General features: G+C 40.8%; 1 protein-coding gene across 1 annotated transcript in view; it reads right to left on the bottom strand.

The window, feature by feature from the left end:
• The window catches only part of qars1 (glutaminyl-tRNA synthetase 1), a 49,889-nt gene that overhangs the window by 13,270 nt on the left and 16,858 nt on the right, over positions 1–19,761 (bottom strand). Inside the window, exons 8-19 of the mRNA XM_060931540.1 lie at positions 18,427–18,495; positions 18,160–18,245; positions 17,964–18,050; positions 17,747–17,846; positions 16,633–16,711; positions 13,224–13,463; positions 13,020–13,112; positions 6,611–6,748; positions 5,927–6,014; positions 5,681–5,827; positions 5,501–5,602; positions 5,322–5,414 (exon numbers count right to left, since the gene is read on the bottom strand). Of these exons, the coding sequence (XP_060787523.1) occupies positions 5,322–5,414; positions 5,501–5,602; positions 5,681–5,827; positions 5,927–6,014; positions 6,611–6,748; positions 13,020–13,112; positions 13,224–13,463; positions 16,633–16,711; positions 17,747–17,846; positions 17,964–18,050; positions 18,160–18,245; positions 18,427–18,495 (1,322 nt within the window). The remainder of the gene's footprint in view (positions 1–5,321; positions 5,415–5,500; positions 5,603–5,680; positions 5,828–5,926; positions 6,015–6,610; positions 6,749–13,019; positions 13,113–13,223; positions 13,464–16,632; positions 16,712–17,746; positions 17,847–17,963; positions 18,051–18,159; positions 18,246–18,426; positions 18,496–19,761) is intronic.

The following is a 19,761-nucleotide window of genomic DNA, read 5'->3' on the forward strand; positions in this document are numbered from 1 at the left end:
ATCCTTATATGGTAAGAAACAGACAATATTCCAGAGATACCTACCCCAAATTTTGAATTTCAGTATTCTTGAAAACATTTTTCAGTATTTTGGAATGACTTTCAGTAACATTAATTTATGCGCATTTCCATTATAAAGAGGTGTATATACCAATATGTTTAACATTTAAATTATTAAAAAGAACTGTTTTGTGTGAATTGAATAAACAAAACGCGAGCAGCCATCTCAACTGAATTTCCACTCAACAAATTTCTAGAGCATACAATATATCACATTTTTATAAATACAATAGTGTTCCCTGTTTGCAGACATTACGGTTGACTACCAATCATTGGTATTGAATGTAACTCCTCAAAAGTATTATATTATATTGCCTGGCAAAATGTTCTACCTGTTAACGGATTCTAATTAAAAAAAAAAAAAAATTCTTATTTCATGCCAAAGAGAGTCCGACATTGTTATCTTAATGTCCCAATATATAAATACTTCAGCATAATGCTTCAGAAGAGACATTGAATAAAATGACATTTATAATTGTATTTAAAACAGTGGAATGATCAATTTTTTGCCACAATCCCAACAGCACTAATCATAAAATTCTGTTTTTGATCATACTACATGTCCATTTGCACTTGCAACACTGAAAAGACTTTGAATTAAAGAAGTACAGCCAGTGTTTGATATTTCAGTGAATAAAAATCAGACATGTAAAAAGAAACTGAACAAGTTTAACTCACATTTCATGGCACTAATTGGCAAGTTCAACTCCAAGCACAGGTCAACCATCACCGCTTCAGCACGTGTCACGTTCCGTGTCTTTTCATCCACAGATTTCGTAAAATACTGCTGGATACCCCCAGATTTACTTTCCGCCTGACTCGCCATTTCAGCATACTCCATGTGTTTTTTTTTTTTTTTTGTAGTTGACATGCTGCGTGCAGTCATCGCGACCACCATGAGTGATGTTAATGTCAGTTCTACACAGTTTGCAGTGCGCGTATCCATTGCCCTTTTGACTGGGTGTAATGCACAGCCATTCTACCGTATCGAAAATAGCGCGAGCAAATGTGCGGAATCTGCGCATGTCACACACAGCATGTGCGGAATCTGTGCATGTCACACACAGCATGTGCGGTTGTCGTAAAAATAAATAGCCGTGAATCGCGCATGGACTGAAAAAGTCGCTTGGACATTTAAAAACAACTCACTGGAATTTAAGACTTTATAATAATTCCGTACAGAATAACACGGTTTGCCGTAACATCGTATTTACGTAACTTTTCCGTACAAAATACGGCCAATCCGTACTAGTAGGCATCTCTGATATTCACAAATAATTCAAGGAGAACTGAAGGCAAATTTTTTTTTTATCATCAAAATTGTATTTCTCATTTTATTAAATATCGGAATGCATTTTTGATCGCTATTTTGTCACTGCTATAGCAAGTTACGAGTGTTTGAAATATGCTTTGTAATATATATCAGTCCGTATGTCAAAGCAATGGCCGTAAACGAGGTTCATTGAAACCAGTACGAGACATCTTGGGACGGAAGTAAAAACGTACAGCGGAAATCAAAGCGGCCGACATCTGCCAACGTTGTCAAAAGACGCGTGCGCCCTCTTTCGATGTAATCAAGCTGGAAGTTTTGTTTGTTTTGATAGCGATCAGGAAAGTTTGAAAAAAAGTAGGCAGTAATCGTCGTTTAAACTCGTTTTTGTGCAATATTTCGTTTGGAAAACAGTTTTCAAAATGGCGGCGCGGACACCTGGCTGACACTTCACGCTTCGAAGTCTCGCACAAGTCTCGTGAAGATCGCGCGGATAAGCGACGCCTGCCGTGGACCAAAACGCACTAAATTCAACACGGCTAAAAACCGAACAGGCAGATAAGTATAATATTTAATTGTAATTAGTTGCCAGTACGAGTCACGATATAAGGTTACTAAAACCGAAAACGTAATTGAATAACACGTTAATTAAGAAATAAAGCAAGTTTAAAAATGACTTCAGTTCCCCTTTAAACAAAAAATTTGTGAGGATAATTTTTTTTTTCTCTTAAACTCATCCAAAAGGTCCTTGGCTCTCGGTAGCTAATAGCAACTTATAAGTCACTTATGTATTTAAAAAAAAAAGTCTAATCAATTTTCACTTTGCACAAGTGAGAAAGTCTTTTAGCACAAGTTGTAAAGTGTCTTAACACAACTCTGGAATATGGTCACAATAATCGGGGGGGAACTCATCTTGATATAGGAAGGAGTTTATTATGACTGCTTAGGGACTGGAAGCCGGAATTTCTGCTGCTGTGCAGTTGTTGATCCCTGAAACATGGACTAAAAATCCGATTCTTTGGTGTCTTTGGATATTTGTAGTTAAGCCATAACAAAACCTTGAATTGTGGGCACCTTCATACAGTAGATATGATCAGAAGTGACTGAGGTTATCACAAATTCAACTGACTGTCAATTACGACGCATTTGCCGAATTAATTAACTGGGGGATTATATCTCCTGCCCTGCTTGACAACATGTCTTTTGCCAACTAAGTAGGAACCAACAGTTGCGATATGTAAACAAAAGATGAAGAAGAGATTACGCTAAGACGTAAGGGTTATTTGATCATCAAGACAAGTCTCGAATCTGTAGCTAGTTTCACAGAAATTCACTTTGTTGCAGCATGTTCATATTTGATTTCAATATTTCCTTTTTTTGTTCAACGCTTGTCGTTACCCCATGTATACTACACGATCCGAGACGCACGATTGAGCCAAAACTCAGCCCGATCTTCAAAATAGTCGCACAAGTGAAAATCGTGTCAAAATCGGGCCAAAAATCGCACAGTGTATGCCCAGCATTACAGGAAACGGACATAAACCAATTTTGATGCATACAGTAGCAGCTTGATGCGAGGAACCGGCCTTACTGCATTATCCCGTTTATCCTGCTTCAGCAATGACTTCCCTTACGATAGGGCACTTGAGTTTTTTTTTCAGGAAGCCACGCAGAATTAAATGTTCTGATAGGGCATGCAGGCTTTGCACCAATTAGGGTAATGCTTTTTCATTATTGTTAGTTGCCTTGGTGTTACCTTAAGTGGTTTCTTACATCTAATTATGATATTTTATTTTATTATTATTTTGTTACATTATACTATTTATTTCATTTTAGTATTGGTTGAGGTAAGTGTTGAGTTCAATATTTAAAATAAAAACCTCCAGCTTGTTTTTTGCAATTTATTCCTTGAATGTCAACTAAAGAATGATTGAAAGATTGCCACCAAAAGGCAAAAAACCAAGGTCAAAACCAGAGATGCACCGATTGACCGGCTGCTGATCGGAATCGGCCGATTTTCACGTGATCGGCCATGACCGGCCGGTCAAAATTAAAATATGCCGATTTTCTGCCGATCAAAACTTGTGTATTACATAGAGATGAAAGTGGAAATACTCGTAATTCGCAACTAAGAAGACTGCAGCTACACTGGCAGCTTCAACATGCTTTCTAGTGCGATTGTGTTGCGCTTGCGCAGAACAGTGTCGGTCCTGCACACCTAACGAGCTCCGGCGCGCACGCCGTTAACAAAAAATAAATAAATAAATTCACCATATTTGGATATCCAAATATAGTGAATTTTTTTTTGTGCCAGATATTGGATGAGAAAAGAAAATGTTTGTGGTTGTGTGAATTTCCCATTACAGGAATTAATATGTTAGCCTATTACCAAACATCTAGTTAGATTTGTACAAAGAGAGAAAGAAAAAAAATGTCTTTGTTTATTTTACGACCTTGGTTGCACTTGATTCCATTGGAAATTACTCTACAAATACACATTTGACAAAGATGATAGAATGGCTATGGTATAAGTATGACTGGAAATTATTTTTGTATTTTGATACTGAATGAAGAAATGGGTTGTTCTATAAGGCATAAGTTTTCAGATCTAAATAGGCTTGTGAAAGTGTGTTCCATAGCAGTAGGCAAATAATATGAGGGGGAAGTTGTTTTTGTGCCAGACATTGGATGGGAAAAGAAAAAATGTTAGTGTGAATTTCCTATTTCAGGAATTAATATGTTAATACCAAATATGAAGAAAGATTTTACAATGTCTTTTTGTTTGCTTTCAACCTTTGAGGTGTTAAATTTATTACTGAAAATCTGGCAGAATGTTCTATTAAAGATAAAAAGAAAATAATCTTTGTGTGTGCTGTGAAGTGGTTTGAAAAAAAATGAAATCGGAATTGGCCAAAATCGGTATCGGCAGGTCACACTCCATGGAAAATTGGAATCGGCCCAAAAAATTGCAATCGGTGCATCTCTAGTAAAAACTAAACTTTAACTTCAATTTTGGTGAGTAATTTACATGAATTTAAAAGACAGGTTTTCCACCAACATCAAGCCCAGCAAACTAATGGCCTGCCCTGTAATGTAAAGTTGGGTCGAGGAATGAAACCAGGCAGGGTTCTGGTAAAAATTGTTTTAGCTGTCTTCTCTTAAAGAACTTAAAAGAATTTAGATTGAACTGAATAATCTCAAATGCTTCTTGTAGCTTTAAAATAGTCCCAGCAGGTGACTCTGAAGAAAAATACTGTGTGTTTGAACACCGCCCGCTGTAAACACTTTGCATACACCCCAATGACCGACTCCACCGACCGCCACGACACCACCGCGTGCGATTCCCTCATCGGCAGAGTGGAGCACCACAAATTGCTACCTGGTCTGTGGGAAACACTGCAGGGCATTCATTCATACTAGAGACCACCGCACAATTAATGAAAAAACAATGCAGTGACACCTTTAAAGGAACAGTCCACCGTACTTCCATAATATCTGAGCTCCGTATCAATGCGCTGCCGAAGCGCGCAGAAGGCGTTAGTACGCCTGTCATTATAGTGCGGACTTTCCATAGCATAGAAAATCGCTACGTTTCAATTTGTGTAACTGAACTTGTTTCATATCACTGGTCATATAAACCTATGTAAACAGGAAAAACGCGGAAGAGTTTGGTCGCATCTAACTACAGCCCCAAAAAATACCGTTGGCCATACTGAGCCTAGCTACATTGCTAACAGGAGTGACAGCGCGTCTGACTGCGTCTGACTGACTGGGAGGTCGCGCAAAGCTCAGAGAGGTACGGAGCACTTCGTCTCAATTCAGATAAGAGCATATTTCATTATGGAAGTACGGTGGACTGTTCCTTTAAGCTTCTTTACACCCATTCAAAAGTCACCACTAAAAATATATACAAAACATTCAACCATTTAGTAGTAGTCTAAATAAAATAAACTTATAAACATGTGTAAAATGCCGTGCAAGTCATGGTTCACCTTGATGACACGTTGCACAGAGATGACGTAGCCAGCATGCCTCAGGCCTACTGGCTGTTCAGGAGTCAGACGCTTATAACCCTTCTCCATTACCTAACAGGAAAAAAAAAAATTACACTTCAATGCGCACAGCAAGTCGATACAAAACATCTTTTATCCCTTAAATCTCTCATACTTGCCTCTCTGAAGTCACTCTGCTCAATGAAGACTGTTTTGGAGAAGGGAACCACATGACTACCCTTACTCTCATCCGCAGGGAAGTCCGGAACATGAACCTCAGTCTGGGAGGCAAAAATAGGTTTAGGTTACAGTCCTGTATATGAAGCATTTCAATCGAAGATGTTATGCTTGACGTGTACCTGTGCATCAGCAGGCAGATTGGTGATGGTCACTTTGAGAGGTTCCAGGACAGCCATGACCCTTGGAGCAGTTTCATTAAGCACATCCCTTACACATGCCTCCAACATGTGGGGCTCCGTGGTTGTCTGGGCAACAGTCACGCCCACCTAAATGAAAAATGAGAAGTCAAGCAAATTAGTGAAGTAACTGTGAATCAGAAAAGAGGCAAAAAAACAAAAAAAACCACAGTCCGTTTTCTTTCTTACACGGGCGCAGAAGTTGTTGATGGCTTCAGGGGGAAACCCGCGTCGCCTGAGAGCAGTGAGGGTGAAGAGGCGTGGGTCGTCCCAGTCTCTACAAAAAAGCCAAATGATAAATGAGCAGATGATGAAACTCCCATCCCTTTGTTTTCTTACGACAAAAGGCTAACACGTCTCATCTCATTATCTGTAGCCACTTTATCCTGTTCTAAGGGGTCGCAGGCAAGCTGGAGCCTATCCCAGCTGACTACGGGCGAAAGGCGGGGTACACCCTGGACAAGTCGCCAGGTCATCACAGGGCTGACACATAGACACAGACAACCATTCACACTCACATTCACACCTACGGTCAATTTAGAGTCACCAGTTAACCTAACCTGCATGTCTTTGGAGTGTGGGGGAAACCAGAGCACCTGGAGGAAACCCGCGTGGACACGGGGAGAACATGCAAACTCCACACAGAAAGGCCCTCGCCGGCCACGGGGCTCGAACCCGGACCTTCTTGCTGTGAGGCGACAGCGCTAACCACTACACCACCGTGCCACCCAATGGCCCAGATAATAACATTTTTATTGGAAATAAAAACACAGCTATCCCCTGGATTGTGTGGTTGCAAGAGGAAAGCATATTCGGGGGGGGGGGGCGCGAATGAAAAACATAAGAAGAACCAGCAGTAGAGCTGCATCTTACCTGACGACCCCGGTCTCAACCAGTTTGATGATCTTCCTCTTGGAGACGACAGTGTAAGTGAGGTTGAGTCTGCCATACTCCCACTGCACAGGGCAGTACAGATCCAGAGCGTTGCACAGCCAGAAATATGACGAGCGCCTGAGAATGAGAGGGAACATCCAGAATGTCTCAGCTACATTCCCATTATAGGCCACATGCATGATCATTTCTTGTCTTCGGACTGCCTCCAAAGTTTCAAGCCAATCAGTGTCCGTACAGTACAGTGTCTTGCATAGGTATTCACCCCACTTGAACATTTCACATTTTGTAGTGTTATGAACTAACTGAAATTGGCTTAATTTGAATTATACTAAATGATCTACAAAATATATATGTTATTTAGCCGCTGGGAGGTCCGTACCGTGAAATACTGTGACTGAGGTCTTGAAAGTACTGAGCGAGGCCCTCTGGGCCGAGGTCAGTATTCAAGGCCGAGGTCACGGTATTTCACCATACGGACCGACCTTAAGCTGGTAAATAATATATTTATTTTTTTTTCTTTACCAAATTTTAACAGGGGTTTCCTCCGGGTGCTCCGGTTTCCCCCACAGTCCAAAGACATGCAGGTTAGGTTAACTGGTGACTCTAAATTGACCGTAGGTGTGAATGTGAGTGTGAATGGTTGTCTGTGTCTATGTGTCAGCCCTGTGATGACCTGGCGACTTGTCCAGGGTGTACCCCGCCTTTCGCCCGTAGTCAGCTGGGATAGGCTCCAGCTTGCCTGCGACCCTGTAGAAGGATAAAGCGGCTAGAGATAATGTGATGTGTGATGTGAAATTTTAACAGAAAACAAAGAGCGCCTGAAAGGGAAAACCGAGTGGAGGCAAGCCGCCATTTTGAATTCTCATTCACGGCTGTAATGCGAATTGCTTCCTCCTCGGTATACAAGTGCACTTCCATGGCAGGAAAAAAAACACAAACAACTACATTTTGCTGCCTATGTAGTCCCCTATTTATACAAAATTGAGTCCAGTGGTCTCAAAAGTAGCCGGTCACCGGCGGCAAATCGCCGGCTATGGCTTGTTATGCTGCCGGCTATTGTCAGTCGAGTCACAAAATTTAATATTAAATATTTCTGACAGCAAAAAAAGTTGTGAACGTAAATTACATCCACTATGTCATCTATGGGGCGGCACGGTGGTGTAGTGGTTAGCGCTGTCGCCTCACAGCAAGAAGGTCCTGGGTTCGAGCCCAGCGGCCGGCGAGGGCCTTTCTGTGCGGAGTTTGCATGTTCTCCCCGTGTCCGCGTGGGTTTCCTCCGGGTGCTCCGGTTTCCCCCACAGTCCAAAGACATGCAGGTTAGGTTAACTGGTGACTCTAAATTGACCGTAGGTGTGAATGTGAGTGTGAATGGTTGTCTGTGTCCATGTGTCAGCCCTGTGATGACCTGGCGACTTGTCCAGGGTGTACCCCGCCTTTCGCCCGTAGTCAGCTGGGATAGGCTCCAGCTTGCCTGCGACCCTGTAGAAGGATAAAGCAGCTACAGATAATGAGATGAGATGTCATCTATGTCCGTTGCCGCGTCAACTGTGTTTACATCCTCGACATGAGTGCAGCCATTACTGCCGCCTGTGTTGCCAGATTGTGTTTATATCCTCGACATGAGTGCAGCCATTACTGCCGCCTGTGTTGCCAGATTGCGTGTTTTCCCGCCCAATTTGGGCAGTTTTAAGTGCATTTTGGCGGGTTTTGAACATATTTTGGGCTGTAAAACGTCAGCAGTATCTGGCAACATATTTTTTTTAACTTAATACAAGAAATTAATGGATGCCAACGTTTTTGCCAAAATGGTATTTTATTTTCCATTGTTTAGGCAGCTTCAGCATCATAACTGTGAGATTCTGTTCAAATTGTTTTTTTCTTCTATGAAGCCTGAGCCATTTATTTTATTAGTTTATAATTGTTTAATTTAGTCTTCAGGAGGGACTGCCTGCACACAGTACTAGTATTAATAGTTTTTTTTTTCTTACATGAAAGCTGAGGCATTTATATTATATTTTAAGGTAACTTCATGTTGTGCTGTGAGGTTCTATGCACTTTAACTTTTGAACCAACAGGTGCATTTGGATAAGTAAAGCCTATTTTTCTGCATTTTTGTAGTCCTGGTAATCTTTTATATTGGTAAAGTTGTTTATAGGACCATTTCTCAGTGTCTGTTTTTTTAATCAATAGTTTTTCAGTAATAACTTAATATTTAACATATCACTCAATTTTAAACAACTCCCGCGCCTCCCCCATAGTCTCCAAAATTTCTGTGGGAAACACTGGCGTGCGTAACAACGCTAATCAAGCTTAAGCTCGACGACCCGCCTCAAATACCCGTCCCGGGTAAATGTTATCCCAATTTTAGATGGCCTGTTCCAAACCATCCCGCCCCATGAAAAATTCATACTTGCATATCTCTCTCTCTCTCTCTCTCTCTCTCTCTCTCTCTCTATATATATATATATATATATATATATATATATATATATATATATTTATTTATTTATTTATTATGTCTGCCGCTGGCAGACATTTTACCATTTTGCACCCTGCTGTAAATTATTTGTACCCTGCTATTCTCCCAAACTCTGAAGCCCCTGTGAGTCATTCAGGATTCAGCCATGTTTTTGCTCGGCATTAGCAACAGTTTTTAGCTTTCTCCTGAAATGTTTTCTTTTATTTCTTCTTTCTCAGGGTAGTAAAACTCGCTTTCGCTGTGAACACGGTCATTATCGCTATCCATGATGTAAAATTAATGCTATTCTCCTGAGAAATGCTGGCAAGAAAAAAAAAGGTTGACAAAAAAAAAAAAAATGCTACTATGTTTGTTGTTGTGAACAAGTGAGTCGCCAGAGGTCCGTAACCGGGGTCCGTATCGTAGGATACGGACCTGCTTGCCAGCCAATCAGAGCGCAGGATTTGATGGAAACCAGACCGCAAAAAAAAAAAAAAAAAAATTATATATATATATATATATATATATATATTTTATTATAGAAATTTCGAGTGCAATAGTACGTAATGAGAATTTGAATGGAGTTGTGCAATTAGTGTCACATGAGCTCACTATAAATACACCCATGAGAAGTACAGAAAATATATCCGTCAGGATTTCATTAGAAAGAAAAAAAAAATCCCAAACACGGAACAGCCCATGAAGCACAATGGAATCCATTATTTTAAAAAAATCGAAAAGATGTGGTACACCAACGACAAATCAGGGACTGAGTCAAGAGGGGATTAGTTAGAGAAGCAATCGAGGGTAACGTTTAATACAATACTACCACCACCATATTTCACTGTTGGGATGGTGCTCTTTTTATTGAAACTGAAAACGAAAATAAAAATATATACAGTACTGTGCAAAAGTCTGAGGCACATGTAAAGAAATTCTGTCGACCAAAATAATGAAATGTTTCAACATTAAATAATAAATAAATACTATAAACAGCAATAAGCCATAAGTGAAACAACGTCAATATTTGGTGTGAGATGACCCTTTGCTTTAAAAAAAAATAATAATAATCTCAGGTACAGTGAGTGCAGTTTTATAAGGAAATGAGCTGTAGGTTTTACTGAGCATCTTCCAGAACCAGCCACAGTTCTTCTGTACACTTTGACTGTCACACTCGCGTCTTCATTTTGCACCAAAACCCAGCAGCCTTCATTATGCTTTCTTTTTTTAATCTGAAAAGTGCTCCTTTATGTAATATGCTGCTCAGATGCAAACTTTTTTTCCCCTCTAACATTTAATTTTGTGCTGGAAAATGAACGTTTGGAACTCTAAAATGTTTTTGTACTGACTCGATAATGTAGAAGTCATCAAATAGAAATCTATATATTAAAAAAAAAAAGTTTGTGTATATATAAAACAAACAAACAGGGGGACTAAAACTTTTGCACAGTGCTGTATATGAAACACCTAGTCATTTCATAATCTCTTAAGGTCTAAAATTCATCTAGTGCATCCAAGGCCTAGACTAGATAAAAACAGACGATCGTGAAACATACAGTGGCGTCCAAAAATCTGAGATCACACTGAAATTCTGGCATTTTTCATTTAAACTTGGAAATCAACAAAAAGGTTTTAGAATTTTGAAATATTTAAAACAAAGCAAAAATGTTCAATATCTTGAATATTCAAGATTCTGTACTATTTCTAGATCTCTATTTAAATATAAAGCAAGTTTGTGATACTGACCATGTTAACAGCATTGTACAAAAGGTCAGGGGTGGGTTTCCCAAAACCCTCTTAACTAGGAGAGAGAGTGTTCATTGTGATGCTCGCCCTACCATTTAACGATGATCTTTGTGCTATGATGTTTTGGGAAACCCACCCCAGATTGGATCATAGGGTTTTGCACAAACTTGAGTCCATGCCAGCTCGAGTTCACGCTGGCATTAACTAAGAAAGTCTGAAATTTATGTAAATGTTTGAGATATTCTTTGAAATAATAAAACCCTGTGTCCGAAATCACTCAATACTCACTATATAGTGAGCTCACCATTTTGTAGTGCTGTTCGAATGTATAGCGAGAATTATAGTGCACTCAAAAGTATCCCACAATGCAGCGTCCAACCGATGATCACTAACCAAGCAATATATCCCATCATGCATAGCGGTCGCGCTGAAGGAAATCAAAATCAAAAGCCTCAAATTTGATTTTAAAAAAAAAATGCAGCGTCAAAGAAGAAAGTATTCAGCCTTGATTTAAAAGAACTGAAAGATGGAGCAGACACAAAGTGCTTTGTATTTATTAATGTGGGAAATACACTCAGTATAATATGGACTTATTACAAAAATATATGCGTGTATTTATTATTTTGAAAACCCACCAGCTGACTAATCTGGCACGTTTTAATTGCGCGACAGTAATGATGTAAATAACGGCACAGCGGAGTAGTGTCGGAAAGTGTTTTTTCATTTTACCAATGAGCTCATTATCTAGTCCTCTATAGACCCTTTTCAGTCACGTGACCTTCGTAAACGCGACCGCCATTTTGGACATGTAGTGGACTTCGGCTCGAATCGGTTTGAATGCGAGGAAGGCGACAAACATAAAAGAAAAAGGAGCGAGATGCAGAAAACTGTATTTACTAGTTTACTGTAATTATGATCTGGCAGCTATTTACACCGGATCCAGTGTAAATAGCTGCCGGAGCTAGCGCGCTCCGGAACCTCGGACGTTGGCTCCGGCAGCTATTTACACTGGATCCGGTGTAAATAGCTGCCAGATCATAATTACAGTAAACTAGAATGGAATGTTAACAGCAATGTAATGCCTTTTCTGGCTAATTTTATTCGTCTTACCTCCAACAAAGTGGTCACTACACAAGCGTTGGTATGCCGCTATCCATCTTCTCCGTCGGTCAGCATCTACCGGGATCCGATAAAATGATAACCCTTGCCTTGTTTGTTGATGGTTACTACATCCAGGTGCACAACAATATAGTGGCATGATGGAAGTCTTGCTGAAAATAAACACTTTCTTTGCTGCCGTTCCTCAATGTTGGCTGTGGTAAACTACTGGTAGTACATGTCCAAAATGGCGGCCGCGTTTGTCGTGACGTCACGTGAAAAGGGTCCATACAGTAATTCCCTATATAGTGAGTAGGGAGTAGTGAACGAGTGAGCGATTTCAGACACAGGGCAAGAGTCTATTTTTCACTCCAGCTGTCAATAATAGGGTTAATTTGTAACGAAAATTGTATTAAATTAGAGAATAATGCAAAAACAGAAGCATTTTCACTTGTGCTCTCATGCCCCTTTTCCACCAAAGCAGTTCCAGGGCTGGTTCGGGGCCAGTGCTTAGTTTGGAACCGGGTTTTCTGTTTCCACTGACAAAGAACTGGCTCTGGGGCCAGAAAAACCGGTTCCAGGCGAGCACCAACTCTCTGCTGGGCCAGAGGAAAGAACCGCTTACGTCAGCGGGGGGGGGAGTTGTTAAGACCAACAACAATAACAAGACCGTGAAAGGTCGCCATTTTTAAGCAATGAGAAGCAGCAGCTGTACAAACGCAAAGTCATCCATTATTATTATTATTGTTGTTGTTGCTGCTTCTTCTGCATTGTTTTTGCTTCGATATTTGTGCCAAGGTTTATGCAAACGTAGTGACGTAACTGACGTATACAGCGACGTAATGACATGGCTTCCCTTAGCACGGCGAGCTATGGAAAAGCAAACTGGTTCTCAGCTGGCTCGCAAGTTGAACGAGTTGTGAACCAGCACTGGCCCCGAACCAGCCCTGGAACTGATTTGGTGGAAAAGGGGCATCAGTCTTTTGGACTCCACTGTATGTTCCAGAAATTCCAAGTAGTTAGATTTTTAAATTCACCATTATGAACTGCTCAAAATATAACACCCTGCTTCACTACTGCACATACCTAGACTGAAACTCTTTGGTGCACAGGGAGTGTGTGATGTGCTCGATTGAGTCACACAGGCAGTGGGTGTAGTCATATGTAGGGTATATACACCTGCAGAGACGACAAAAAAAAAAAAAGGGGGGGGGGGGGGGGGGGGTTAGAGCAGGTCTCATTTATTAAGAAAGTAAAATGTGCATGAGGATCATTGTGACAGGTTTGTACCAGGTGTCTCCTGTTCTGTGGTGAGGCGTGTATTTGATGCGGTAAGCCACTGGGTCCATCTTGCCATCCTCCATGACCATCTTCATGCGGAGCGTGACCTCGCCCTCTGCAAACATGCCCTTCTTCATTCTCTCAAAGAGAACGATGGACTCCTCCACTGGCCGATCCCTCCATGGCGAGGGCGGCACATTGTGGCCCTTCAGCTCCTCGCTGCGCTGGTGGCACACATACGCATGACCCCTGACAAGGACACACACGTTGCAAATTAACATCAAACCTGATCAAAATGTGTAAAATGTTCCCAAACTGGTAAGAAAAGAACAGATGACATCATGCCATCTAAAAAATTAAAAGCAATAAACAAACAAACATGAGGAACACTATCCACGATGAAGCATGGTGGTGATAGCATTATATTTTGGGGGGTGTTGTTTTTTCTTTGTCAGGAATTAGAAAATCGGTTATGGGCATCATGACTGGAGCCAAAAGACAGGGAAATCCTAGGAGAAAACCCGTTCCAGTCTCCAAGCGTCTTGAAACTGGGGCGGAGGTTCTGCCAAAGCTAAACTGGTCTGTCTCAAACACGAAGAACCTGAATTAGGGTTGGGCGGTATCCAAATTTTGATACCTTTAAACTGTCTCCGTGTTTTCCCGGGGTATACGGTATTACCGAGAAAAAAATATTTTGTTTCGGCCTACTGTGTAACGTGCGCCTATACCGGCGGACCTTGTCCAGACCTGCGCCTATGCCTCAAATGTACTATTTAAAAGCAGCATAGCGAATTGTGTGCATTGTGGTATGGATTAAGCAGCAAAGCGAATTTTGTGCATTGATGAATGGATTAAGAGATATTTCAAAGCATCACGCAACTCTTCCTTCATCTTGAAAATAGCATTCAACTGTCATTTACACATGTCTGCGTTGAAACGCCATTTGCAGCACTATTTCACCTACTCCATCAAAAAAAGTACACGATGAGCAGGATCGTACACGATGAGCAGGATCATACCCTTTCAAGCATGGGAAATAAAAAAAGAAAAGAAAAAGAATCCAAGTCCGTTTAGACTGCGCGATAAACCATATTCTTCAGCGCAAATGAGGCGAACCTAATTCAAATGCGTGATAGCTGCACAAGGCAAAATCATATGGGCCCACGTCATGCCATGGCGGGGAAATTAATAATCAAATGGCCTTACCTTGCTTAAAACGTTGTCTTGATCACATAACTCCTTACAATTATTCCACTTAAATCCATACGGTTTAACACACCCAACAAAGATAGCAAGCGCATTGCTAATTCCCACCAGAAACCTAACAGTTTACGCTCCGATTTCTTCCGTTTCTTCAGTAGATGACATTTCAAACGTTTATTACCCACATCCCAAATGTCATACGTTATATTATTTTACCTTGTTGTTACTCATGTAACCTACTCAAAACACAACTCATTGGAGAGATCTCGTGGAAGTGGAGTACCCCAGGCTATGGTGTGCCTTAGGGGACATATTAGATTTTTTCGATTTTTCTTCTTACATACTTTACACACAGCTTCATCTGTGTTTGCTGGCTCTCCCTTTTCGTTTGGTTTGAAACCAAAATACTGCCACACTGCTGATGATGTATTTTTTTTTGCCACTAACTCGTTATCTTGACTTGCCATCTTTCAACCGCGGTCTCAGTCTCTTGCGAAGCTTTCTGTCAGACTCCAAATGTCACGCAGGGTTGCCATGGTAACGACATAAACAACCCTGCACGCGATGAGAACTTCTTTAGGAAATTGATAGAATTAGTGAAAATACGATCACACAGTTATTCGGGATGATCTTCAATTTATTATTTTATATTATGACCTCATGTACTCCATATTTATTTAGATATTATATATATTTTTTAAATGACGGTAATGAGACCGATACCGTTGGTACTTTTGGATACCTCGGGATACCTTCTTACCGTAATACCGCCCAACCCTAACCTGAATGGTCCTGTTAAAACCCAGAACTTAAAACCAAACGGCCTTTCGATTTCATAAAATCGGTGAAATTTAGTTCCCTCTGAAATTTGGTCATTGTGATGCAGGCTATATTTGTGTAATAACTAAACCAGACCATTCTCTGGCTGGGAAGTTATTTAATTTGAAGGGATTCCCTAGCAGACAGAGGAAGTCCGTGTGCGTCGTCGTCGTCTTCTTTTGAGTTTTATGGCAGCTGGCATCTACAGTGTTGCATTACTGCCATCTACAGGTTTACCTTTGACCGTGCACTGACAGCCACATCATTCTGTCGCTAAACGAACGGCTGATCACACCGAGGTGCTCGCCGAGCGCCGATATTTATTAGTTTGGTCCTGCGTTTCCTTTCCTTCGTATATAACATAACGTCTTTTCTTCTCGCTTTCCGTTACTGCAGTCGGTCTTCCACATTTCATTCGCACGCTCACGTCCTCCATCGTTCTCTCCTGTTTCAAATTTGTATCCCACAATGCCTTGCGCGAACAGGGAAAGCCCACCACGTCATGCATGCATGATGTAGTATCTTGAATCGGGTCATGGTGAAGCAGGAAAAAATAGCGGAGAATTTAGGGCCATGTGGCCTTAAATTCATTAATTGTTCTTTTTTAAAAAAAACTAATAAAATTGGAAGTCTGTGATTCGAATTCAGTAGTTTTCGGTCCACTAAACAGAAATAATCGGGTGTTGGGGAAAATTCTTTTTATGACCTACACTTGAAAAATCTGAAAGGCAGTCTACCTTCCAAATGTGCAAAGCTGACGGAGACAGATCCCAGAAAACCTGTAGCTTTAATTACAGCCAAAAGGTGGTTCTAGTTCATACTGAACATATCCAACCAATAAATATCTCATCTCATCTGATTATCTCTAGCCGCTTTATCCTGTTCTACAGGGTCGCAGGCAAGCTGGAGCCTATCCCAGCTGACTATGGGCGAAAGGCGGGGTACACCCTGGACAAGTCGCCAGGTCATCACAGGGCTGACACATAGACACAGACAACCATTCACACTCACATTCACACCTACGGTCAATTTAGAGTCACCATTTAACCTAACCTGCATGTCTTTGGACTGTGGAGGAAACCGGAGCACCCGGAGGAAACCCACGCGGACACGGGGAGAACATGCAAACTCCGCACAGAAAGGCCCTCGCCGGCCCCGGGGCTCGAACCCAGGACCTTCTTGCTGTGAGGCGACAGCGCTAACCACTACACCACCGTGCCGCCCAATAAATATCTTTGCTTCTTTATTTATCAAATGACATACGTCCCATTTCAAGTTAAGCTCATTTCCACTAAAAAAAAAAAGTGCAAAAATTATAAGCAGCCTTCTGTCCTCTTAAATTTGACAGGCTTTTGCATTGTGTGTGTGTGCGCGCGTGCAGTGCTGTGCTGTTCACCTGCGAATCAGGTCCACGGCAAGTTCGTACAGCTTGCCGAAGTTGTCAGAGGCATGAGTAACGGCATAGGGCTTATAGCCTATAAACAGCAGACACATACACAAAAGAGGAATAGATTCAACTAATTACACCCAAGTACTGATGATGCAAAATTCAACCTAATATCAGACAATAAACCTAATATGAGAAATTATTCATAGCATCTGAAATTGTTTGACCTGAAGCAAGAAATGTATAGGTATGCAAGACTATTTAAAGCCTAGGTCACAACCGGACGTACGATTTTTTGGCCGTGCGATTTTTGGTGTTTCCCAAATCGCTGCGTTTTTTTTTTTGTTCGTGGAGAAAGACGCACGTTGGCCGTAAGTTTGTCTTGCAACCTGAAAAAAACGTAAGCGCCCGTAGAGTTTGTTTGACATGACAAAGAACCTCTGCGGCCGGCCTACGGCTCGAAAATCAGCACGTCACACGCGCGCCCTCCGTGCGTTTCTTGCGTTTTTTGCACGTAGACCGGCCGTAGGAGCACGTACGGCCGGTTGTGACCGAGGCTTAACAGTTATTCCACGAAATCGAGTCGTACATGAGCTGATAGTCGACGGGGCGCGTAGCACCGAGTTGGTTATAAGCCATGAACGACGAGATTGAGTGGAATTACTGTTTTATTCTATCAATATTCACTGGATTTTTGAGAAACGGAGCATTTTTATTTTTAGCAAATAAAAACTTGATACAAAACGTCCGACAAAATAATTTCCGCTTAGAATCTAAAAAAAAACCTTCGAAATGATGGTAGCAATTTGTGAAAAATATGTGATAATACTTTGGGGGTGGGGGTTCTTACCATCAGATATTTTTCTTCCATATTTTGTTGCCTTTTTTTTTTTTTTAAGAGTTTTGTTTTCATCCTCGGTTGGTTCAGCAACACGCCGCCATTTTGTTTTTCTCTACTCACGGTATACGAGCTGATATCCTAGTCGTAGAATAGCCAATCAGAGTGCGCGATTGCTGATATCCAGTGAATGTGGATAGAATACAAGTTCTTGAACATACTCCAAATGTGACATCGCCGATATATTTAATGCAAAACAGAAGAAAGGAGCTTGCGAAGACTCACCCAGCCACTCTACCATGTCTTTAATGGCAGTGAAATATTTCTCCTCCTCTTTCTCTGGGTTTGTGTCGTCGTAGCGGAGGAAGCAGATGCCATTATTTGCCTGCAGAAACAGGTAAAACTTTTTTCTTTCAACAAACAAAATAAAAAAAAAATCGTCACATTGTGCATGTTGTACCAATGTGTATTGGTGTACGCGTGTGCAAAGCAGCTGAAGTACCTTAGCATAACCAAAGTTGAAGTTAATAGCCTTGGCGTGGCCGATGTGGAGGATGCCATTAGGTTCAGGAGGGAACCGAGTCCGAATCTACAGAAAAACAAACGCGCGCACAAAAAAAGAAATAATAAAAATAAGTTACAGTTCAACATTTTCTTTATTTACTACTTCCTATACCCAGTCAGCTACAAACACACACCTGTCCTCCGGTGTATTCAAGGTGCTGTTTCAGCAGGTTCATGGTGTTCGGTGTAACAACATAACCTTCAGTCTTGTAATTCTCACCTAGAGAAAGACACAGCAGGACAGTCAGCTTCACATTACTGCATTTATTCGTACCGTATATGCATCACACAGCTCAACACGCCAGACCAAGTCACATATTATATGCTTTATATATTTATCAGCGTAGTGGTTTTTTTAAACTCCTCATGTTTAAGGAATGCGCAGAGGCGTTCAGGCTCACCTGGTTTATGGAACTTGAGAGCTTCTCCTCTCAGCTGCTCCATCAGAGATTTCCCCTCCACCTTAACATCTGTAAAGAGGAAAACTGGGGCTTTGTACAGAACCTAACAGCACTGATTGGTAACATGGACATCACACAATAAGCAAATCCACAGAGACTAGGCCTACAACAACCAGTCAACATACCGTAACAGCCTACACCGATTATAAAAATTCAGAGATGAGGATCGTTCTAGTCAGTGCATTATTTATTTAAAGGGAAACGTCGAGATTTTTTAAACCTCGACGTTTTAACTAGGGACAAAACAATCAAAATCGGTCCAGTATTGAGTTGGAACCCTATAACTGGTAACTACAAAACAGCTACACAATGCAATCCTATGGGGCAAACATCTGTGTTAAAGTAAAGCGCTCGTTTTTGCCACTGACAGGCTCATAATATTATTATAAAAAGAGTCTGACAACATGGAAAGGATCCGTACAGAGATATACCTGTGTCCGTTTACCTCAATAACTGAAGAAAATTACTGTTTCGACACTCGTTAGTTTACCTTTCGCTTCTTCTGGTTTGTGACGCAGCACCACATTCAGCGCCAGTAGTCGATTATCACACAGGGACTGTTTCCTGATGTTTCCACAATATTCGGCATTCCTTTGGAAATTGACTTTTTCAGAAATTCTACACGCTTTCTTTTGTCACCAAGGGAAATACATGGTTTAGTTTAGCACAGCTGTTTGCCCCATAGGATTACACTGTATAGCTGTTTTGCAGTTACCAGTTACAGTGTTCTAACTCAATACTGGACCGATTTTGATTTTGTCCCTAGTTTAAAAAAAAACAAAAAACAAAACGGAAAATAGGGCCCAGGTTAAAAAACAAACAAACTCAAAGTTTCCCTTTAATGTCCCTTGAAAACATGCTACAATATAGAAGCGCAAAGATTGTTCCATGTACATTTATTGCATTTGGAAGATTCCACTGTCTTTAACCCTTTGATGCAAAACATGGGTCAAAAGTGACCCGGCTGAGTTTTTATCTTCTATATCTTTGCAATAAATTAATTCCATCATTCAGTATTCAAGGTATTCCTCAATTAACTTGTTTTTGATCATCATACATCCTTATTTTATTTTTTCCTTTCTTACTTTTTGAATAAAAACCCTTTTTGTATCACTACCCTTCTAATGCACAACATGGGTCAAAAACGACCTGCGTTCATTTTCCAGGTTATTTCATGTATGGCTGAGTGTTTCTATCATATACTTTTGAAATAAATTCATTTTGTCATTTACTTTTCCAAATATGCAGTAAATATCTTGTTTTTGTTTAGCAGAA

This window comes from Neoarius graeffei, chromosome 10 (assembly GCF_027579695.1).
Source record: "Neoarius graeffei isolate fNeoGra1 chromosome 10, fNeoGra1.pri, whole genome shotgun sequence".
Taxonomy (NCBI): Eukaryota; Metazoa; Chordata; class Actinopteri; order Siluriformes; family Ariidae; genus Neoarius; species Neoarius graeffei.